The sequence below is a fragment of the Cadophora gregata genome (assembly GCF_030347475.1).
Source record: "Cadophora gregata isolate MNR1 chromosome Unknown scaffold_11, whole genome shotgun sequence".
Lineage (NCBI taxonomy): Eukaryota > Fungi > Ascomycota > Leotiomycetes > Helotiales > Ploettnerulaceae > Cadophora > Cadophora gregata.
This window is the reverse complement of record NW_026695934.1, coordinates 480,724-503,334: the sequence shown is the minus strand read 5'-3', so window position 1 is coordinate 503,334 and position 22,611 is coordinate 480,724. Positions and strand designations below refer to the sequence as shown.

At 48.1% G+C, this 22,611-nt stretch overlaps 7 protein-coding genes across 7 annotated transcripts; 3 read left to right on the top strand and 4 right to left on the bottom strand.

Annotated features, from left to right (window-relative positions):
- Positions 1-1,274: 1,274 nt before the first annotated feature.
- Positions 1,275-3,884, bottom strand: ONS95_002249 (uncharacterized protein; the record flags this gene model as incomplete). The annotated part of the gene is made up of 5 exons (XM_058495496.1): positions 1,275-1,315; positions 1,366-1,888; positions 1,935-3,652; positions 3,710-3,805; positions 3,881-3,884. 5 exons carry the CDS (start codon positions 3,882-3,884, stop codon positions 1,275-1,277), a joined length of 2,382 nt encoding a protein of 793 aa, XP_058354224.1.
- Positions 3,885-6,884: 3,000 nt separating this feature from the next.
- On the bottom strand, positions 6,885-8,012 carry ONS95_002248 (uncharacterized protein; the record flags this gene model as incomplete). Its single annotated transcript, XM_058495495.1, has 4 exons — positions 6,885-7,124; positions 7,175-7,324; positions 7,379-7,585; positions 7,635-8,012. The coding sequence occupies 4 exons, from the start codon at positions 8,010-8,012 to the stop codon at positions 6,885-6,887; spliced, it is 975 nt and encodes a 324-aa protein (XP_058354223.1).
- Positions 8,013-8,256: 244 nt separating this feature from the next.
- APL5 (AP-3 complex subunit delta) lies at positions 8,257-12,258 on the top strand. Its single transcript, XM_058495494.1, has 4 exons — positions 8,257-8,827; positions 8,878-9,261; positions 9,313-9,535; positions 9,582-12,258. The coding sequence occupies exons 1-4, from the start codon at positions 8,576-8,578 to the stop codon at positions 11,711-11,713; spliced, it is 2,991 nt and encodes a 996-aa protein (XP_058354222.1). The 5' UTR covers positions 8,257-8,575; the 3' UTR covers positions 11,714-12,258.
- On the top strand, positions 12,259-14,280 carry ONS95_002246 (uncharacterized protein). Its single transcript, XM_058495493.1, has 3 exons — positions 12,259-12,390; positions 12,470-12,585; positions 12,640-14,280. The coding sequence occupies exons 1-3, from the start codon at positions 12,300-12,302 to the stop codon at positions 14,227-14,229; spliced, it is 1,797 nt and encodes a 598-aa protein (XP_058354221.1). The 5' UTR covers positions 12,259-12,299; the 3' UTR covers positions 14,230-14,280.
- A 338-nt stretch (positions 14,281-14,618) lies between these two features.
- On the bottom strand, positions 14,619-14,995 carry ONS95_002245 (uncharacterized protein; the record flags this gene model as incomplete). Its single annotated transcript, XM_058495492.1, has 2 exons — positions 14,619-14,915; positions 14,993-14,995. 2 exons carry the CDS (start codon positions 14,993-14,995, stop codon positions 14,619-14,621), a joined length of 300 nt encoding a protein of 99 aa, XP_058354220.1.
- A 224-nt stretch (positions 14,996-15,219) lies between these two features.
- Positions 15,220-16,401, top strand: ONS95_002244 (uncharacterized protein). Its single transcript, XM_058495491.1, has 3 exons — positions 15,220-15,532; positions 15,606-15,732; positions 15,798-16,401. The coding sequence occupies exons 1-3, from the start codon at positions 15,431-15,433 to the stop codon at positions 15,860-15,862; spliced, it is 294 nt and encodes a 97-aa protein (XP_058354219.1). The 5' UTR covers positions 15,220-15,430; the 3' UTR covers positions 15,863-16,401.
- An 842-nt stretch (positions 16,402-17,243) lies between these two features.
- On the bottom strand, positions 17,244-21,992 carry ONS95_002243 (uncharacterized protein). The gene is made up of 6 exons (XM_058495490.1): positions 21,619-21,992; positions 20,549-21,562; positions 19,886-20,493; positions 18,998-19,820; positions 18,403-18,950; positions 17,244-18,344 (listed from the first exon to the last, which is right to left on the bottom strand). The coding sequence occupies exons 1-4, from the start codon at positions 21,904-21,906 to the stop codon at positions 19,814-19,816; spliced, it is 1,917 nt and encodes a 638-aa protein (XP_058354218.1). The 5' UTR covers positions 21,907-21,992; the 3' UTR covers positions 17,244-18,344; positions 18,403-18,950; positions 18,998-19,813.
- Positions 21,993-22,611: the final 619 nt, after the last annotated feature.

The following is a 22,611-nucleotide window of genomic DNA, read 5'->3' as shown; positions in this document are numbered from 1 at the left end:
AGTTGACAGATATTAGACGAGAGGGGCATAAGGGGAGTGTGACCGTGAGTAAATTAGGCTTTGATTGAAGTGCCATCGGAAACTGATAGGAACGGCTGAATCCGCCTAAATGCAGGAACCATCAACTTTCGGTTGGCGGACGGACTAGGAGTCTTCAGGACACTTCTCGTGGGGAAGTTTGCTATTGGGGGTGCGGATTGCTATTGGGGGTGCGGATGACTGCGGCCGGATGAATTTAAAAGGCATTTGAAGTCTAGGCTTTGTTCGTGTCTGAAATGGGTCGTGAGCCGTGAGGTCAAGTGAGTCGAGACCTGATGTGGTGGCAGCGATCCCAAGGAAATAGCAATTTCGTGGCAGCTAATGTCTGGCTTTGTTGATTTTCCCAGAAAATGTTCCAAGTAAATAATATCACGGATGCCGTTGATCTCTCTCTCAATATTCACAACTCGTCTGGGCTCCGCACAGAGCCTAGATAGAAAGGTTTGCTGCTTGCTACGAACGGTGTATCGGATACACTGAAATGCAGAGGATATCAATCCGGTGATCCCAGGCTTTCACTTCGCTGAGATTGACAAGAAAAATGCGCCCGGCATCCCAAAGCGCCTCCCTCTCTTGCCCGGTCACGACGACCTGCCCACCTCCAGAACCCAACCCGATACCAAGGAACCAAAACTCGGACACGAATTATCCAATCCCACCATCAATCCGTTATCATTTGTCACCCGTCTATTCTAAACAGTCCAGAGAAAGGTTGTTCCCGAAGAGGAGAGGTAACGAATCGCTGGCTAAACAACTCCAGACAAAGGAACAATGACAATGAGAAGGTCATATATCAAGCAAATGTGAGATACCCGACGCTAAATCCAACAAGATCGCAAATAACAATGGAAGGACATAAAAACAACTTCCGCATCTGACATCCCCTGTGAGACAGCCAAAACCCAGTCTTGTGGACTGGGAAAAAGACATGCCTCCCTGAACTATGCAATTGTAAGTTTCTTTCTCCATCCCTCCTCCAATACCAACACCGGTGTCTCGATACAAAAAGAATATACCCTGAAAGCCCTAGATGGGACAGCTAAAGGAAACAAATCGGACAACATTCCACCCATGATATTGACAGTCCCAGAGGGGATAATGGTGAATCAGGTAGCTCGGATCCATGGTTATGGTAAAGCTGCCAGTTCGTTTCGCATACTGAAATTCAAGATCACTCTGTCGCGCAAGAGACCAAATGCTAGGTCTTGATTAAGGGTCGGCGCAAGAAAAAGCAATTACATGACGACACATGGGTCTGGTTCAGCTTTTTTTGGACCTGCGCTCTTTAGATTTGGTAGACGGGGAAAGAGTTTCGGCAGTACATACCTTTTCCCGACGACTTAGCCGCGGGCTTCCCAGCCATCCAACCTAACATTCCTTTGGCTTCTGGTTTTTTCTTCTTCGGCGGCGGAGATGCGGGTTTCATGACCAGAATTGGAGATCCACCTGGACCACGCCTTTCTCGATACTGACCTCCAGGACCCGGAGGCGGCATATTACTTCGGAATCCAGGAGGCGGAAGTGGAACTTGCCCTCCCCTATGAGCTGATGGGGGAGGCACTGGTGGAGGGCCACGCCCTCCTGCGCCATGAGCTCGATGGCTACTTCGTGGTCTCTCGGGTCCATGAGGGTTGAAATGGTGGCCAGGTGGTGGCCCTGCATGGGGCTTTGGCTCAGGCATAGGCCACATGTGCATGGTAATCGCCCAGTCCGGTTCAATCATAGTCTCCCAAACCTGCGGAAGAATGATTTCTCCGTTGGGGCCGATCAGATCGTAATGGCCTTGCTGTACATGTGGACCAATGATATCTACGTGCAAGAATGCCTGCTTGATAAGCTCTTCCATTCCCTAGACTCAGTTAGCAGATGAAACTATGGGATTTGAGATGACTAACAGCCCAGTTTGCGCAAAGATGGAATGGGAAGCTGAACTTTCTTCCCACTGCGTCCTTGAACCGGATTGGCTTTTTTTTATCCTCCGGCGCAGGGGGAGCCAATGCTTTTGCCAATGCTTCAGCAGCTTCTTTCTTGGCCTTGGCCGCTTCCTCCTCTGCCTCCTTCTTAGCCTTTGCTGCCTCTTCTTTCAACTTTGCTGCTTCATCAGCAGCCTCTTTCTTGACTCTGGCGAGCTCAGCAGCAGCTTCAGCCTTAGATTTCTCCTCTGCAGCCTTCTCGTCCGCTTTCTTCTTCTCAGCTTCGGCAGCCTTCCTAGCGTTCTCAGCTCCCTTTGCCACACCCGCCTCTCGCTCCTCCTTCAGTTTCCTCTCCCAAGCGGCCTTTTCCTCTGCAAGCTTTCGCTCTGTTTCCGCTGCGGCCTCCCTTGCGGCCTTCTGGGCAGCTTCGTAGTTTAGAAGTGCAATCTTCTTCTCCTCCTCCAGCTTTCTCTCCCATAAAGCCTTCTCCTCGGCAGCCTTTTTCTGAGCCTCAGCCGCATCCTCGGCCGCCTTCCTCTGAGCAGCTTCGTAGGTGAGCAATGTTTGCCTCTTCTCCTCTTCGAGCTTCCTCTCCCAGGCGGCCTTCTCTTCAGCTGCTTTCTTCTGAGCTGCTGCTGTTGCCTCAGCGGCAGCCTTTTGAGCTGCCTCGTACTTCAACAGTGTCTCCCTCTTCTCTTCCTCAAGCTTCTTCTCCCAAGCTGCTTTATCTTCAGCAGCTTTCTTCTCTGCGATTGCTCTCGCTTCGGCAGCTGCCTTTTGCGATGCTTCATAAGCTGCGAGTGCGGCTTTCTTCTCCTCTTCCATCCTCTTCTCCCAAGCGGCTCGGTCCTCCGCTGCTTTTCGTTGAGCTTCGTACTCTTGCCTGACGCGTTCCTCCCTGGCGCGTTTCTCCCGCTCGTCTCTTTCTGCCTTCTCCCTATCAAGTTGTTGCTGTCTCATCATGACATCGAGAACTGCCAGCTTCTTTTCAGTTTCGGGATCCAGCTGAGGCGTACCGACTACAGAGGGATCACTTGGAGGCCAATGGGGCTGTTGCTGATACTGCATATGATGTTGTGGAGGTGGCATGTTCTGAAATGGGCTTCCAGGAAAACCACCGAAATTGTTCTGTGGGTAATGGACCATGTCATGGCCATTGTAGACACCAGGAGTGCTATGGCCAGACATTGGGTGGTGGTTTCCATTGAAGTAGCTAGCTCCAGGAGGCTGAGGCGTCGGTGGTTGGGGCGAGAAAGGGTTTTGAGGAGGGTACTGATACCCTCCTGGAGCTCCATAATGGGTTAAAGCGCCTGGAGCTCCACCGAATGGAGGCGCATATCCTCCTCCGCCTGGGACAGAGTAAGAACTTTGGGCATAGCCGGGCTGAGGCCTTGCACCACCATAAGGCCCAGGTTGTGGTGCAGGGTATCCTCGGCCATAGCCCGGATAGTCTTCTAGAGGGTCCACGCTTGATGGTGGTGCCGGCACTGGGTGTCGGTGTACTCGTGAGACAGGTGGACGTCGCGATTGTCGCTCGCTAGTTGTATGTCTGCGAGTTGGCGCTCGTGATGTAGGTGGGGGTCGACTCTCACTCGTCCTATATCTTGCTCCTGTTCGAGGACGAGACGCTGGTCGAGAAGCGGACTCGGAAGGGTCAATTTCGTCTGTTTCGTCAGGATAGACTGGATCCCAGGAATCGTCTAAAGGGTCAGAATAATCGTTGCTACCGACGTGTGAAGGGACGTGGACGCCGGTACCTGATGAACCCTCTTCGTCAGTGAAAGAATTCGAACGTGAGTCCGACCGTGAGCTGACTGTAGGAGAATTGTCGATTGTAATCGTGGTTGTGGGGGCTGAGAAAAGTGTTAGCAGAGTTTCAAGAAAGCAAAGCAATGGTAGCAGAAAGCCAGAAAGCAGCGCAGACTCACGCATCGGGAATTCTGTTCAGGAATTATCTCTCGCTCGCGACTTCGAGCCGGAGTGGAGATGTTCCCAAACGGTGTGGTTCAAGGAATGCGGGCAGTTTGTGTCCACGGTACGCGACCACAAGTCAAAGCCTGTCCCTTTCCACCGAAGATATGACAGACGACAAGCAGTCGAGGGTATATTGGTATGTAGCTGAAGATATTCGTGGAAAGGCTAACACGTAGCGTATTGTGTTGCTGTTGGTCTAAATTGGAGGGCCGGCCCGCACAAGTTGATCAGACGGAGCCGGTCAGTCAAAGTATGTACGACTGATTGAACGTGGATAGGCAGGCAGGACTGGATGTCTGCTCGCGGAAAGTGACGGGAGGATTGCGCTGGGCAACGATAGTATCGAGCGATTATTGTTATATTGTGTTGTATCGGGGTGGGTGGAGTCGAGGCGAGGGATGCAGGTGGTGGAAGGGACTTGAGGGGGAACTTGTTAGCGTCGCTTCTTACAATAAAAAGGTCTGTGTCAACGAAAGAAGCACTCAAGCAGTGAAAGCCCAGGCACAAAATCAAGCAACAACTTCATCAGTCAAAACGCTTGTTCTCCAGGCATCTTGTTTATCAGAAGATTTTGAATTTGCAGACCTGTTGCCAGAATGCTTCTGCTCAGTCCAGGCACTGACTGGTGCAGGACTTCGCGAGACAGGCTATCACGCCCACACAGACCGGTATCGAATTCCACAGAAAGCGTCATGCACAAGAAAGCTCAACAGAATGGTTCTATAAAAACGTACCTTGACCTGTCGAAGTCCAAGAAGTGGCCGAAACTGTGCTTTCGTTGGGTCCTGAAACTTGTCTGGCGGGGCAGGTCATTCACTCACGAATCCTGCGACGGAACGGTGCGATGCGATGGATTGTGGAGTGCGTGCGTGCGTGCGATGTAGGCTGATATGGACGCTCGAAAGTAGATGGACAGATGCTTCTTGCTCTGACCGTCTTTTGTGTGAAGCAGTAAACTAGACAGAGTAGTGCTATGTTTATGTTGAGGGAATCTTGCTGTTTGTTTAGCCCAGCTGGCTTTGGATGGCCTGCTATTCGTTGGCAGCTCTTTGTGATTTGATACCCAATGGGCTGCTATGCACGCTGGCGTAATATGAATTCCGGCAAGATCGAGATTGGTTCAAGTAGGCGTAGATGCGGAAAGGCAATGCGCAATTTGACCTTCAGCGATTGAGCGGCTTTCTCTTATAGACCATGTGATAAGTCAAGTGGCGATGCTTCATAATGCGTTGATCGAGGGACGAAGAAACCTGTGATTTTTGGGCACGGATGTCAAGCTTGCTGCGGCCGCTGGGAGTCAAATTGTATATTGTAAATGTATGTAAGTTTGAATGCATATAAGGTAGGGATGAAAGTCTCTTAGCTGTCAGGTGTTCAGCCAGTTAAGGCTGTTGCCAACTACACATACCTACACATATATAGATACACGATGCATGTCGCGACGGAAGGCCTTGTTGTCACGAAGAGTCATCTCCCAAAGATGCCCGCTTTTCGGCGGCCAAGGAGCAGAAACCAGAGCCTCTCAACCCGTCAGTCTCCGTCACCGCTCCTTCTGGAATTTGGGTTGGGCACCGAATGATCCAGATCCCAATCCTCCCAGATGCACGCTATCTTTCATGATTGGCCAACCGACTTGTCCCAATCCAAGAATGCCACGACAAGCTGGTGGGCCCGCTTGAGGCTGCGACAATTTCACCATGCAGAAGTACGGAATTGGCTGCGTCGAGACTCGAAACAGCATACTAGCCCTTTAAAGCACTATTCTGGACCCTGCCACGATTACTCTGAAAATTGGCTTTCGAAATCCGCCAGGAGGGAATCACTTCTTTGAGGACTTCATCCACATCTCCTAGTCCATACTTCTCCGGGATATTTCAAATGATGTTCAGAAATGCCATGGTTGTCGGAATTCCTGCCAGAGGCTGAGTGCCGCGATGGTAGTGATTCTCAAGTCATGGTCGTAGAAGCTTGGTTCATACAACATGGTAGTATCCAATGTTGAAATGATAACTTAGATGAACATAATTTGATCTTAACAAGACGTGTTTTGGCGTTCGAGGAGGGTTCGTTATAGGTAGTAGTCGGTTCCCCTCTGTAAGTCTGCGGGCACTCGTAGTTGCCATGTGTTGCAGGAATGACCATATATATATATCTATAAATATGAACTTCACGAGATCCCAGGTTCCTTTCATCAACTCAGCAACCAACCTCCCTCATCGACATCATCATTGCGCTTCTTCTGCTCATACTCAAATAACTTGCCTCAAATCAACCCTCCGCCTACAGGGTAGAAGCAGAACATCAGTCGCGTTCCCCCACAGAAAGCTCGAGAAGAATGGAATTGCTAACACCCCCGATGAAGCCGACCTCGAAATTACAGCCCTCGAAGAGCTAGAAGCATACGAACGCCGTGATTATCCAAAAATTAAGATTCAAGACTTAGAACGGCGCGATTATCGGACCATAAGTACCACAGAGATTGAGACTATGAAGAATTTGGCACATACTTAGTTTATATAAAGACGCTGCGGTTTCTTAGGAATAGAGCTCATTTCAAACTTGTACATTTACTAATGTGTTATTCAAGGACCACTCCCCTGATAATATCATATGCTGTTAGCAGGAACTCTTTCATAACTGTACATCCTAAGTCACAGTGTCGATTAAGATGTTGCCTGTTCAGTGGGAGACGTTTGAACCCGATAGAAGTTCGGCACGTAGATGATTGACAAGTCGAACCCAAGGTTGACTTACATAGCAAATGTACCGTCAAGCTTGTCCTCATTGAGTGCAAGAAAACCCTTTCCCTTCTCATGCTCGAAGTCCCCGGACGGGAGCGGGATAATTGCTCCGGCAGAGAACACATAACGGACCAATTGTTGGGATGACCGTTCCCAAGAATTGCTTGAGAGATTGGAAATTCGGAGCCAGTGTTTGCCGCACTTCTCCACTTGCAGCTCAGCGAGTGATCTTGGCGGTTTCCGTTCCCAATAATGCTTTCGCAGCGATCACCTCAGCCTCGTCATATCCACCCCATCGGACTTCGCCTCCTGCGTTGCGTCGCACGATCTCGGAGAGTTTTGCCGTGGCTATCTCATTCAGGTGCTCGACGGTCTGGATATTTGGTGGTGGTAATCCAGTATCTCCTTTAGACTGCCGAGAAGTCTGGGATTGGTTGGCCAATAATCGATTGGTAGTCTTGTGATTCATCAGAACGTACTCGGCGTCCAGACTGGGGGCACACATACCATCTTTAGTCCATAGTAGCCGCGCAGATAATCATCGCACAGCTCAATGCTCCTGCAAAATCTTCGGAAAGCCTCGGCAAGATACTTGTCTGCTCCGGATTCTCCAGTGGTGGCTGCCATGTATTGAACCTCGCCAAGCCTCGCGTGGATCTATATTGGGGAATTAGGCTTTGTTTCATAATCTGGGTGGACAATTGTACTGACGTTCCACGCATAAGGCGTGACCAAGAGCACTTCCTCTAACGCAAAGATTGCTTGTTGGTACAGCCCCTGAGAAACGTATAGGTCTGACAACTCAGCCCAAGCTTCCGCATCGGTCGGGGACGAGTCAAGAAACTGGTTCAGCGCAATGATTGCCTCCGGGACCTTGTCAAGGGACTTCAGAAGTGCAATCTTTCGTTTCGAAACAGGCTGCTGACACTCAGCATAGCAAGATGGGATGGACACGTCGGCGACTTACCATGTTGCCAGGATTCTGTGCCAGAATGTTTTCGTACTCCTTCAGTATGTTTTTCAGGGCAGCATCGTCAGGTGCCCGAGCTTCTTGGAATACGCCTCTCAGTGCCATTAGTCTCTCGTTGTCCGCGCCAAATCGTTCAGTCAGCCTCTGAAGGCACTGTGACGCAGACAGCTCATCCCCGGTTCGCAGACATGAAAGCATAAGGTTTTCATAGGTTGTCCACAGCTCGGGGGTTTCTGCGGCAGACCATAGAGAGCTGACAGAGTAGTACGAAATTGCTGAAGGGATGCTCCGGAGCAGTGCTGGGGCTTGTTGGGACAGGCTGAGGGCGACAGAGGGTGGTAGATGCGCCGGTGGGTGGAGTAGTGACGAGGACATAGTGCTGTAGTTCGCAGCTCTTACTTGTAGCCGCGGATTGAGTGAGTGAGCGTTGTCTTCGAAGTGATGGTAGAATGCAAAGCTGCTTGTCATGAGGATAAGTGAAGTGAGGTCGGGAGCTCCATCTCTATCGAGCTCACTCGTATTCTTGGCGCCGCGCCGCTTTAATTTCACTCGTTGCCGCTCTTATCTTGACTTCTAGTGGGGGTGTTTGGTTTTGGTCGCGAGACAGCTTTCCATGCTACCCTCGAAGCTGTCTTCCAGTTCTTCTCTCGCCGCATGAATCTGACAACAAAAGTAGCCTTTTGAGTTCTCATGATGTCATGAATCCATTTCATGCCTTATACGTGCTGGCCTTCCCAGACTGACACTCGGACGAAGAACAACTTCCAAGATGTACCCATTGACCCTGTACTTCTCCATAATAGACTGTCCTGATTTCTCTTAGGTTCGAGAAATCCCTTTACGACCTCATACGGGGTCTGCGAAACCACAAAGGTAACGAGAAGGAATACATCCAGAACAGTCTCAAAGAATGCCGGGCCGAAATCAGGGGTCAGGATATGGGTCAGTTATTACCAACAGATGGCGGGGTCAATGTTGATGATTGTGGAACAGACTTGAAGGCAACGGCCCTACTGAAGCTGGTATATCTCGAAATGTTTGGTCACGATATGTCATGGGCATCTTTCCACGTACTCGAGGTCATGTCCTCTGCGAAATACCTTCAAAAACGAGTGGGTTATCTGGGGGCTGTTCAGAGCTTTCGACCTGATACGGAGGTTCTAATGCTTGCAACAAATCTGTTGAAGAAGGTAGAGGACCCTACGAAAGCTATTCAGGTCATATTCTGACATTGCATAAGGATCTAACTTCCACCGCTGTCACAACAATGTCGCTACCAATCATAACACTACCCCATGTCATAACTCCGTCGCTAGCATTATCTGTTCTGTCCGATCTTCTCCCACGATTGACCCATTCACATCCTACAGTTCGAAAGAAGACGATTGTGACACTATATAGACTAGCATTGGTATACCCGGAGACTCTACGGCCAGCGTGGCCAAAGATCAAAGACCGCTTGATGGATGAGGGAGAGGATCCAAGTGTAACAGCAGCAATCGTCAACGTTGTGTGCGAGTTAGGTTGGCGAAGGCCCCAAGACTTTCTCCCACTTGCTCCTAGGTTATTTGAGCTTCTGGTCGACAGTGGGAACAATTGGATGGCCATCAAGTTGATCAAGCTCGTAGGTGTCTTTCGTTTGTATACTTCTGATCGAATATTGATAACTTTCCAGTTTGCAATTTTGACCCCTCTAGAGCCACGTCTTGTCAAAAAGCTCTTACCTCCTCTAACTTCCCTCATCCGTACAACCCCTGCCATGTCGCTTCTGTACGAATGTATCAATGGCATTATTCAAGGCGGTATCTTGGAGAGCAGTGATGATGGCGGAGACGAAATTGCCACACTCTGCGTGGGTAAGTTGCGAGGTATGATTCAAATCGAGGATGATGCAAACCGTAAGTACTTGAGTCCTTACTTTTGCATAGCTTTAACATTCTATAGTCAAATACGTCGCTCTTTTGGCCTTCAACAGGATTGTTATGACCCATCCGTATCTGGTCGCCCAGCAAGAGGATGTCATTATGGAATGTATTGACAGTGCTGATATCTCGATCCGATTACGGGCTTTGGATTTGGTTGTTGGTATGGTCAACAGCGACAACTTGATGTCCATTGTTGGCCGTCTGATGAGGCAACTGAAGAATTCTCGATCTGCAACTGCTGAAGAACTTCATCCCCGTGCTATACCGATTGAACCAGCGGCAGACTCCGATGATGAAGCTCTAGAAGTTGCTATCAAAAACAACAGGGGCGACTCTGAGGCACCGCTGCTTCCAGATGACTATAAGATCGACGTTATTTCAAGGATTCTGGAAATGTGTTCTGTCAATAACTATGGAAACCTTGTAGATTTCGATTGGTACATCGATATCTTGATCCAACTGGTCAGGAATGCCCCTATTCACACTACGAATCTATCCGCTGGAGATGCAGAATATGGCCTCAGACAAGGTAAAGATGTCTCTGAGCTTATTGGGCATGAACTACGAACAGTCGCGGTTAAGGTAAAGGCCGTCCGGACTCAGGCTACGAGAGCAGCAGAAGCCATTCTCATCTCGACCTTTAACGACCCTTCATCTCCACTGAACGCAGCTAGTGGGGTTCTTCGACCAATTACATGGGTATGTGGGGAGTACGCCTTGTCCTTGGCGTCCCCTGATGATGCGCTCACGGCTCTTTTGCAGCTCACTAAGGGCTCAACTGCAGCCGAAGGACTTGCTGTGTACTTACAGGCATTGCCCAAGGTATTCTCCCTGATTGCTGGTGATGACCAGTCACTGTGGACACCAGAGCGAAAGACCATGATTTCTCTTTTGATGGCCCGAATCATTCACGCCCTAGAACCTCTTGCAATGCATCCAGATCTGGAAGTGCAGGAGAGAGCTGTAGAGTTTTCGGAACTTTTGAAATTAGCGGCCGAAGCCTCCTCTGGACAGCAAACATCATCTGACCCTGCCACCCAATCGGATCCGCCTCTGCTTCTCACACAGGCAATACCGTCTTTATTTACAGGCCTGGAGCTGAATTCTGTAGCTGCAGAGGCGCAGAAAAACGTGCCTGTGCCGTCGAATTTGGATTTGGATCAGCCTATAAATCCAAATCTAAGTAATCTATTGAGAGCCGTCGAGTCGGCAGCATTCGATGCAGGGGATGACGATGAATTCGAGGCCTACTATCACCAAGCGCCACCGCAAACTCACTTCACTCAAAAAGAGAACGAGCCGGCGATATCTCGTCTGGGTGGCACTGACGAGGTTGTGCAGTCTTACCAGCAAGGCAGCGAAGAGAGCTATCTCGATCCCGATATTGTGGCTCGAAGACGAGCTGAGCGACTGGAGAGGAACAAAGACGACCCATTCTACATTCCCCCAAGCGAAGACAAATCTGGACGATCAACACCTCTCCATAACATCATACAGAGCAACAACGGGCCAGATTTGGATATAGATGCGATACCAATTATGCAACTGGATCTTGGGAAAACCAGCATCGTCCCCGCACAGCCGTCGCCAAGAAGGCCAAAGCCTCGTCAGAGAATACAGGTCGCGGCTGACGAGACTATTCGTACCAGCGGCACTTCATCACCACGAAACGACGACTCTGAGAACAGTCTTGATGGGCCTCAGAAGCTGAAACCTAAAGGGAAGCATTCCCTACTTCAGGTTGATTCTAGTCACATCGGAACCTTCTCGCTCGAAGGAGAAAGCGCTGGTCCTATTGACTATGAGCGCCAACAAAGAGAGGATGCTGAGATGGCTCAAGCAATGCATGAAGTTGAGAAGCTTAGATTAGAGATGCAGAGGGCAAATGAAAGAATTCAGGCCGCCCAAGGTGTTGAAGGGACAGTGATCAAGAAGAAGAAGAAGAAGACAAAGAGACCCGAGGCTAATTTGGGCGATGAGGGTACCACAAGTGTGGTAAAGAAAAAGAAGAAAGCACGGAATGTTGAGGAGGCGCCCACTTTGGCAGGAGAAAGTACGGGAGATGCTTGCAAGCCGAAGAAAACCAAGAAGAAGGCGAAGATCGATGAAGATACTATTGGTCAAGAAGGGACTGTGGATTCACGAGCATAGCAAGAGCATATACATGGCGTTTGGAGCAATTCGGATGGGCTGGCCAGGATTTTGATTTATCATTAGTTCTGAAGCTGCGGCATACATATATGGACATAGAAGGAGCTCGAGGCCTAGATTTTGGTCACCAGGAGATCTTCGGATGTGATTGGAACAGCTACGAGCCGTGTATGCACATACATTCGAGGTCAATATCCTTAAAGTAATGTGAATTTTATGTGAAAGTCACCTCCATCATCGAAGATTCGAAGCCAAATGCAACATTGTCGTCTGGAAAAAAGACTACAGATGTGCTTCGCAGCTTCGAATCTGAATATCCCATACATATTCAAATTTCTAGTTTGGAAATACATATTGAAGTAGCTGCCTACTATGAGCATCGATTTGTTATGACTTTTGCCATCACATTCGTATATTATTTATTCAATTGACGCTAATCTAAATGTAGTTAGAGCATAGGTACCTAGTCTTTGTTGATAAGATAAGGCGGCTTAGGTAAGTTTCAAAAATTATTCGTTCCCATGCAAAGGTTAACGGCACATGTAATACTGTAATAACGAGAAACTTGGACAGGCAGGTCGCAAACATGGATGCGAATTACATCCCCCTTGGGGTGAAGATGGAGGAGCAACCTCAATCGAGATCATTTGGGCCAAAGGTGATCGGACAGACGCCAGGTACATTCCCAGCCCAAAAAGTCGCAATTCTCCCAAACAGCTTGGGTTCAGAACCTCATAGCTAACCTTTTCCAATTAGAGGAGAGAAAAGCGATTGCACGCGAAATTAGACTGGCGCAGCGGAAAGAAAAGAAGAGAGTCAAGTCCGAGGCCAAACAACAGCGCAAACTGAACGATCTACTGCACAGGAAATTGGTAAGTTATGTTCTCACTTGAACAAAGCATTCATTCAGCAACTGACGTCAATAGAATCGTAATACGGAGAAATACAGCAAGAATAAGGACCGGAACAAACAGCGTGCCATTGATCTCGAGAGGCAGAAAATCAGAACCGATGCAGTCAAGCAAGCCGAGCGCCTCGCTGCCATTCATGACCCGAGCGGTAAGATGTTTAACGTGGGCGAAATAATCATGCTTCCTGGAGGAATTGTCAAGTCGAAAGAAGGGATACGAAAAGCGGCAGAAGCCAAAGACAAGAAAGATAGAGATGAAGCAGAGCGAAAGGCTGCTGAGAAACGCTACAAAGATGCTGAGCAGGCTGCCAAATTTGAAGCCGAGGAAGCTCAGCGGGCTGTTGATCAGGGACTACCAGCTCCAACATTCTGGCCAGCAAAGGAAACACTGAGAAATATGCAGCGTCCTGAGAGGATAAGTAAGAAGCAATTGCAGCGACAAGAACAGTTGAAGCCTCAACCCATTCCCCCGAAACCAGTCATACCCGAGGGAATCAGCTTGCCTGAAGGAGAGGAGGATCTTCTTGCGCTATGGGATATCACAGATGAACAAATTACAAAGCGACTGGCGAATAAGAAGAGAGAAAAGGCCGAATCCAGGAAACAGCTTATCAAGATCCAGCAAGAAAACAAGAAGCTTAATAAAGCCTTGAAAGTTAGAAAGAGAGAAGCTGAAAACGCTGGAATCATTTTTGACAAGGAGAAAGCCAGGAGGGATATCCTAGCTGCGATGACCAAATCTGCTGACCTCACATCTAAGTCAGACTCAGACCCGGATTCCGGCTCCAGCTCGGATTCGGATTCGGAACTAGAGGACGAAAATGTCGAGGTGGCCAGTGGAAAGAAGCTAAAGGCAGCTCCGGCTCCAAAACTCAATCTCGAGCTTATTGAAAAAGCTGCTGAAATCGAGAGAGCTCGTAAGGAGAAGAAACAAGCGGCAAAGACTAATAGGCGCCAGGAACGGAAGCAGAAAGCCGCAAAGGAAATGGCAAGACTTGAAGCTGAAAATCTAGCTGAGATTGAGGCAGTAGAGGAAGGTCACACGGCTGATGAGGCTAAGCAGTCGAGAAGGGATAAAAAAGCTGCCAAAGCAGCAAAGAAGCTTGCTAAGATTGCCAGCGGAGACTCGACTTCGCAAAAGCGGAAACGAACCGAGGATGAAGACGTAGCTTCTCACGATGAACCTAAGCAGGACAAGTCTCACAAGAAGAAGAAATCCAAGTCGGAGACCGAGATTGCCGAAGTCAACAAGCCCGCTAAAAAGGTTAAGAGGGTGGAGGAGGGATGTGACAAGAGGGTAGACAGAGCTATTGCTGAGCGAGAAGCGAAGATGGTTGCGGAAGCAGAGGTTGAAAATGATCTTCCTACACATGGCGCCGAGCAGTGGAACCCAGATGCTCTGACTGGAGATGCGGCCCGGAAAGATAAATTCCTTCGCTTACTTGGTGCTGGGAAGGGGTCGAGCAAGGGAGTCGAGAAGAGCCAGAAGAAAAAGGATACTGGTGTTGACATTGTCAGAATCCAAGAAGAACTCGAGCGCCAATTCGAAGCAGGCGTGAAGATGAAGCATGATGGAGGATCTAAGAAGCGTGGACTTGGCGCATAAGGGCTCATGGGTAGATAATTGAATTACTGCATTACTTGGCCGATTGATTTGGAGCAGTTTGTACTTGAGTTCCCCTTTGCGTCTGCACTACTAACATCTGAAATGGTGAGTCTTCCTCGGTCGGAATGCAATGGTATTTGCTCCCAGAAATCAAAATAGATAAGCTCAGAAGCAGGCCCCAAAACTCCAACCAAATCCTCCCTTCCCTGGACGAGAGGACAACTTTTATGACGTAAATCTCCTCCATGGTAACCAGTATACATATCCATGCAAGCTTCGACCATACAACCCATACAACCCTCGAGTATGTCTACTGGAGGCGTTTGGTCCCCAACATACAGCCTTTCCTCGATGTTCCGAACTAGTCGCCATCTCCCTACACCCCAGATTCATTCTCTCACCGGAGGAAGAACCTGCTGAGCAATTCGAATATCAGACCACCGAAGACAACAAATCCGAGAACTCCTAAACACAACACCAAGTATCAGTATACGCTCTCCCAATGCAATGCAATACAATACAATGTTCAGGTCGGCAAGGCGAGGGAGGGTAATACCAAGAACTACCGGGCTAACAGGGCTCTTAAACTCCTGTTTCTTCTTCAATTCCTGCGCTGGCTTTCCACGCTTTGCATTCTGCTCCTTAGTAAACTTGGCGTTGCGCTTGCGTTGTTCTGGTGTTTGCGCCTGTTGTCCAATTCATCAGCCTTGCTCTCGTGCTTCTGTGGCCACGCTCCAAACATGTTCGCAGGAATAGAACTTACCATGGTGTGGGCTTGAGGTTGAGGGAGCTTTATTAGAAGAGTATTTTGTTTGTGGAAGTATGCAAAATCCTCGTGGGAGTAGAATTACGGGTGAGGTGACGTAAAGACAGCACGAAGGAGTGAAGTGAGTAGGTGATGATAGCTCTATGTAATCTGTCCCAAGCGCAGTCCCCAGTACTCGTAGCGTACTCGTACCTCCGTAAGTAGGTAGGTAGGTATTGGCCAATGGCCAGAGTGCATTGTGGGGCGGCTGATGCCGAGGGACGGGCTGGATGCAGCGTCGTCTGCTGGTGTGGCGCTGGCGGGAAAGCTGTTTGTATTCACTTGACGATTAGAGCTCCTCCATTCTTCTCTGCTTCGTTTGGGAGCCTTTTGCACATCACCACGATCCGCTTCAAATCGCCCATAACGACCGCGAGCCCGTTCTCGAAGATCGCTATGTACTCAATCTCCAGATTGCGCGGGGAAGCAGCTCTCCGGGCAGGAAAGCAAGTCCGCTTCATGACAACAGAAGCCCGTCAGAAACCAGTTTCTCCTCATGTAAGTCTGCGCCGGAAGAGCACTATCACAAGTACCCGGTACACAAATATAAGTATTGATACGTGCAGGACAGATTGGATTCTACAAGACATTCACGAGACCTATTGCGAAAGTTCTTCTGATGGCCACATTCACATACCAATTTGTATACTGGGGATGGGTATATCTTGAGAAGGACGAGATCAAAAAACAGAAGAGTGGTGAGTAATCAGGCACGGTAAGAGCGACAATTGTAAACTTTGTTGACGGGTAATTTTATGTACAGCAGAAGTCGAAGTGTTGGAAAGGAAATTGGCCGAGTTGACGCAGATGAAAGGGAAGAAGCCCTGAAGTTGCAGAAGGATGTGAGTGAAAAGGATGCACTTCATCCCCTACGCAGATATCCAAGCTATCGAGCCGCGGGGTGTTATCGGTGATATGGAGTCTTGCGGCGGAAAGAGACTCGTTGGCAATGGCCTGGTGAAAGGAAGGGTGGTGAAAGATATGCATAGGTATGGCAGAAGGCAGACACAACTGAAATAGCCCTTGCGGCTCCAACTCACCAGAGAAGCCTTTCGGTCCTGGTCGATTGCTGTACTATGGGATTCGATGGCACTGGTTGGGACCCTTATCCAACTCTGATACTTCCGACGAGATGTTTCCATTTCTCAATTAATTTGGCACTTTTCGAGTGCTGCTTATCTGCTCTTGCTTGTGTTGCCGCGTTTTGCATTGTACGGTGCGTCTTTCTTTTTTGTACTTGTATCCACCACTTTCCAGTACCGAACAGAAACATTCGCATTGTTTCCTGGCCTCGGGTTCACGTAGCTAATGTGCTACGCATCTTTTGTGCCGCCACAAGAGAGCTGGGAGTCACTGATCAGTGATCCTGTATTTGAGATACATGTCATGTGAGGTGGCTGCCGTAACCTTCTGCAACAGCAACTACCTAGGTACCTATTCTGTTGGAATTCCGGCTTCACGAGCTGTAGCTTTCCACCTGGGTAGGATCTCTACATCTACTCTCCAATGCGCCTCATCTGATTCACAGATTGCACTTTACCCTTTGCTTCAAGGCTGCTTCTAAGCTCTCCCACAGCCTGGGCACCGTACGATACTTTCGTGCTTCGTGCGAACCTCGCATGTGCCATTCCTCAACAATATGTCTTCTTCAGGTAGGCTTTACTGACCCAGGCCGAGGCGTTCGGAATGTTTACGCTGTCCACTTTGTTTCACTTTGTTCCATCCTCCCGTTACCTGTTTCGCTCTCAACACTTCTTTTATACTTCCACTGTTGGCTTAGCTTTCGTTTATTGTATCCGACCAATTGCCTTGGAATGTCGTATTTGAGCTCTGAGATATGGGTTTCGGGACTTCTGTAATCACCAACCGCACCGGCTGTGTGAAGCCCCCACTGATGACAGGTCAGTATTTCAGCATAACCGAGAAGTTATAGATTGCATTCAAACATATATGGAGTGCTCTCTTTTACTTCCTCCACGCTAATCTCGCTATTTCGTTTATTCAAACGATTAATTGGGGGCTTCTCATCTACTTGCTAGGCCCATCAACTTTTTTGATCATGAATAATTGTGGGATAGACAATACAAATCTCTCATAAGACTTTATAGCAAACAAATGCGCCCAGTCTTCGCCTCGCTTATGTGTTCACCTTCTTTCTCAAACAGCCAACTTCCTTGAGAGCGTTCTCATCTTGACCAGTATCACGCAACTGGTGTAGTTCTACAGGTGTAGGCATTTTCTTTGACCTTTTGAATGCTTTCCCGTCGATCCTCTGAGGCAGTGAAGGGGGAACGTCTCGCGAATCAACAGGGCTTGATTGACTGTCGGCTTCCTCCAGCGTAGATGCAGCATCATGACTTAATTAGTCGGACATTTAGAAGTAGCAACTATCCAAAGCATTCTGAGCAAAGAGTTACGTGTGTGGCCGTCCAGATTCAGAAGATCTGGCCGTCCTTAAGAGCCATCCTTAATTCACGTATGTCGCGAAGAAGCTTGCTGCGAGGACGAGCTTCAGTAGCGGTGCAACGCTAAAAGTCGGTAGAAACGCAGACTTACGTAGGTACAGACTGCAAAGTGGGGGTCTTCAGAGGTCCTTTTGAGATAGTAGCTTGCCCGCAAAACTACCTGTCACGATTGTCATCCTTGCTCTCTCATTGCTCGCCCCTTCATTCTTCACCGCTCTCATCGACAATACAGGTGCGCCTTAACAGCTTCTGCGATCGATATTTGCGACCAGTTCTCGATTCTTCATCCTCAACTGTCTTGTAGCTCACACCTCTAACATCGAGTTATGCTCATGAACAATATCCACATCTGAAGAGGGACTATCTTGGTTGTCCGATTTTATTCCAGTCTGTTGCATAACGGTGTTATTATTACTGTCAGCTACGAACTCAGCTGATTTGTACTTGGTCGATTATATTTTCGTAAGCCGTCGCTTCTTTGACAATCGCTTACTCTCCGCATCTTTGCTGTCAGTATTGCCCTTCTTCCCAGGTATATTTTTGGTCTCCTTTTACCTTTCGTCTTAGGTGCTTTGCGCTTCCTTTCGATTTATGTGCCAGTCTCCCATTGACTTCCGGCGCTTGACCTGATCGATGACCTACTGAGGACTAACCGGACTTCCCCCTCACTTGAGGAGCTACGTGAGAAGGCTCGAACCACCCAAGGTCCGATTTTGGACAATGGGCTGCTGAAATACAGGGACACGCTTGTAGTCGCTGACGAGAAACTGATAAGGACCCACCTTATCGCTGAAGCCCATTGCTAAGTATCCACCGCCTACCCGGGAAAGAAGAAGACTCGGAAACTGATTGCAGACCGTTACTACTGCCCTGGGTGGTCACTATATGTTAACCGGTACGTACGCAATTGCAATGATCGTCGAGTATCCTCCATCTCAGGAGACAAGATCCATGGACTTCTCAACCCTCTCCCGGTACCAGACCGCCCTTGGCAGCACAAATCAATGGTTCTCCACGGAGTACCGAGAGACCGTACTGGGAATAATATGGTCCTAGTAATCATTGACCGTTTTGGGATAAAAACACACTCTATTCCTTGCAAAGAAACCATCGACGCCCCGAAGGCTGCCTCGTTATTCATCCATTACGTGTACCGTATATATGGTGCTCCAGATACTATTGTGTCAGGAGGGAGGTCCTCAATTCATCTCGGCCTTTTGGTAAGAGTTTGCCAGGGTCCTGTGGATCAAGCTCAAGCTCTCTACGACATATCGTCCACAAACTGACGGACACGCGGAAATCATGAATCAGTATTTAGACCTGAGACTCTGGCCCTCCGTTAGTTACTTTCAGGACAATTGGTCGAGTTACTCCCTCTAATGGACTATGCTAAGGCAACAGTCCCTCGAGACTCCTTAGGCTTCGCTCCTATCCAGATCGGAATGACATACCTGATACGCATTAGCATTGACTGGGATCACCCGAAAGAACCTCTCACACTCTGGGAAAAGCTCCCGGGGAAAGAGGCCCAGGAGTTCGTTAAAAGACTGGCAAAGGTCGGGTCCGGGGAGATAATATCAAAAAGGCACAGTAATCAATGACAGCACAAGCGAATACGCACCGACGAATCCCCGACTTCGGGGTTGGCGACTTCGTGTGGGTTTAAACTGAGAACTGGAAAACAGAACGGCCTAGCCACAAGTTGGACTACCAGATGGCCGGCCCGTATGAGATCCTAGAACAGGTTGGAAACTCGTACAGGGTGAAATTGCCGGACAGTGTTAAAGTTCACCCTGTGTTCTCGCCAGACCGTCTCCGGAAAGCCGCTAACGATCCTCTCCCTGGCAAAACGAACGAACCACCATTGCCGATCGAGGTCGATGGTGAAGCCGAATAGGAGGTTGAAGAGATATTGGACGGTAAACTCGTCCGCGGGGCCCTGAAATATCGGGTGCGGTGGAAAAGCTATGATCTGGATCCAGACTGGTACCCCGCCTGGAATCTTGTTGGTTGCCACGTAGACTGAAGGAGATTCATAGACGCTTTATTGACAAGCCAGGACTAGGGCTGATGTTTGAATATTTTGAAGTCGAATCGAGCTCGAGACCTTTCGAATTGAATGAAGATAATGCCAATAAGATCTTCATCTTCATCGAATCAAATAAAAAAAAGCCTTCATTTGCTTCATTCAGGATGACTTTGAAGGCCGGACTAGTACTGGTCCGCGTCACGTGTTTGCTATGTTTTGGTAGTGTTGTCGGCTTGCCGAACGTCAACCGAACGAATGTATTTTTGATGGCGTGCGAATGGAGTGTTACATCCTGGACAAACCACGATCAGTATTTAGTCATAGAGATAGATGAACTCTTGAGCACAGAAAACTTACCTTTCGACGGGATTTAGTCCTAACAATAACATTCCGCAAGAGATTGTTTGCCTGGCAGCTTCGTAGAGAGCGGCACGGGCGGTAGTCGTGGCCATGCCTTCCGGGGCTCCCAAAACCCTCAGAACGTCGTAACTAGAACTCAGCTGGTGAGTAAGGCGGAAGAGATAAGTGAGAATTGTGGTAGGCTCGAGAGTCTTGAAGGTATGACCCACGACATCTGGGTACTGAGCCAAAAGTCTTATTAAGCCAATTGCATGGGGCTCGCTCAGCAAGGAATAGTCGGCTTGCAGAAGTTGATCATGACTGAGGGCGACTTTTCGTTGGATAGAACAGAGTCGAGCATGGGCATACTGTAGATAAGGTCCTGTGTCACCTTCGAACGAAGTCATCCGTTCAATGTTGAATGGGTAGTTGTTGATACGTTTCCCAGACATATCCTGTACCATAACAGCAGATATCCCTAAGATATCTGCAATTTTCTCGGGCTCATCGACCTGCTGGTATTTGTTCTCATTGCGGCGCATAACATCGTGCATAGCTTCACCGACGTCAATGAGGATATCGTCGAGAAACTTGACATTGCCCCGACGCGTAGACATTCCCATGACCTAAGCGTATTAGCAATTGGCAAATCCGCTCTAGATCTCAAAATTTCAGACGAACCTTTCCAAAGGTCACATGTTGCATCTTCTTACCCAAAGCCGCATATTCTCCGCCCATCAAGTCTAATATCTTAAAAAGTCGTTGCAAATGCGCTTCCTGCTCACTCATGACAACATAAATCATCTTGTCCATATCATATGTCTGCTGTCTTTGGATAGCCGCCCCAATATCGCGCAGTAGATAGTTAGAGGTGCCGTTCCGATTTCGAATCAATGCAACATCCAACTTCTTTGCACCATGCTTTTTGAAATCGATTAGGACGGCACCATTGTCTCGTTCGGCAATTCCCCTTTCAAGCAAAATGCGTTCTGCCATTTCCATGGTCTCCCTTCTAACAGTGGACTCCCCAGAGTAATCCGTGAAATGGATACCAAGGCGCGCGTATGTCGTTTTGTACTTCTCGACACTGATTTCTCTGAATTTTCTCCACAGTGCTAGCGCCTCCTCATCGCCGTCCTCCATGCGCTTGAAATATGCCTTGGCTTCTCCAAGTAAGCCTTGACTCTCCAACACAGCTGTATCCTCCCCACGCTTTCCAGCAGCCTTAAACTCATCCTCTTCCGGCTTGAAATCTGCGCTGATCTTAACGTACACGTCGAAGAGATGTGCAATTGGATCGGTATCAAAAGCCTTCTGGTCCCCATACTTCTTCCAGCCCACTGCAAGAAGACCATATTGCCTCCCCCAATCACCTAGGTAATTCATCCTAATTGTTTCCCAACCGGCGCCTTCATAAAGATTCGACAGAAATCCTCCGATGATTGTGCTTCGAAGATGGCCTGCATGGAATTGCTTCGCTATATTCGGACTTGAGAATTCAACCACAACCTTCTTTCTGGTTGCGGGAGCTGTGGAGGAAGATAATTTGAGACTGTTCGTGTCGTTGAGGCCATAGCGGGGACCAAGCTTCAGAATAAGAGGAACGACGATTTTCGGAAGGATTTCGGGGTTGTAATCGAAGCGCAGATATGTGCCAGTGACAACAGGAGGCTTGATCAGCGGGCTCGATGGAAACTGTTATTGTACTTAGTAGTGCATGCATTTAGAGGAAATTGAATCAACCTGCTTACCGCGGCTGCCCAACTCGCAGCTTTCTCCGCAGGCGATCCTTTCACTCGTAGTCGAGGAACTGCAAGCAGTAGGTCACCTTTATCAAGCGTATTTGTCCACTCAAGTGCAGGGTAAATGAAACTAGGGTCTAGCTCAGTGATCTTCGCAAGCTCCTTGGTGATAACACATCGAAAAATGTCGACAGGATTAATAGAGGGAGAGGCGCCACTATAGGCCGGCAGTGGGTTCTCTACTCTGAGATCAGCCAAGAGGCCGGCGAGTTCAGCGTCTGCTTTGGGCGCTGCCATTTTTCCCCCCTTCCTTCTTTGGCTCTTGATTTATCTTATCTTGATTTTTGCTGTCTTGCGCTGCGTTGTCTATTTTTGTGTTGCACTGCAAAGATTGTTATAACTATTATGACTCCTCGATAAAATACTCTACCCCGCGTTTGCGCTAATTCTAAATTGAACTAGCTAGAACAGAAGCGATTGGTTATCAAGGCAGCCTTATGGAGAGCCTAAGGCAGCCTTTGCTTTCTATTGTCGCTTGCTACCTACCCTGCTACCTTAGAGGAAAATACAAAGGCAAGTGAACTATCCCTAGACGATTCTAGGATAATTCCTTACAAAAATAGTCTTTTCTTAAAAAAAATAGTCCTAAGATCACCCTAAGATAGTTTTTTTTACTTAGAGATAGTTCTAGATAATATATATATAACTACTTAAATATCTTATATTTAAGTAAAAAGCCTAAACTTAACTATTACTTTTAAATTATCTTTTACTTTAACTTATATATTAATTTTATAAAGTATACTTTTCTTATTTTAATTGATTTTACTACTTTTAAAAACTATAAGTAAAAGTTAATCTTATATAAGAGGTGTTAAGTATTTAATTAAAATAAAGAAAAATTAACTATTATTCTTTTATTTAAAAATAAAATAAAAGTGCTTTTACTTTAAAAGTAAAGACTTTAAAAGTAAAGATAAGAACTATCTTTAAGAAAATAAC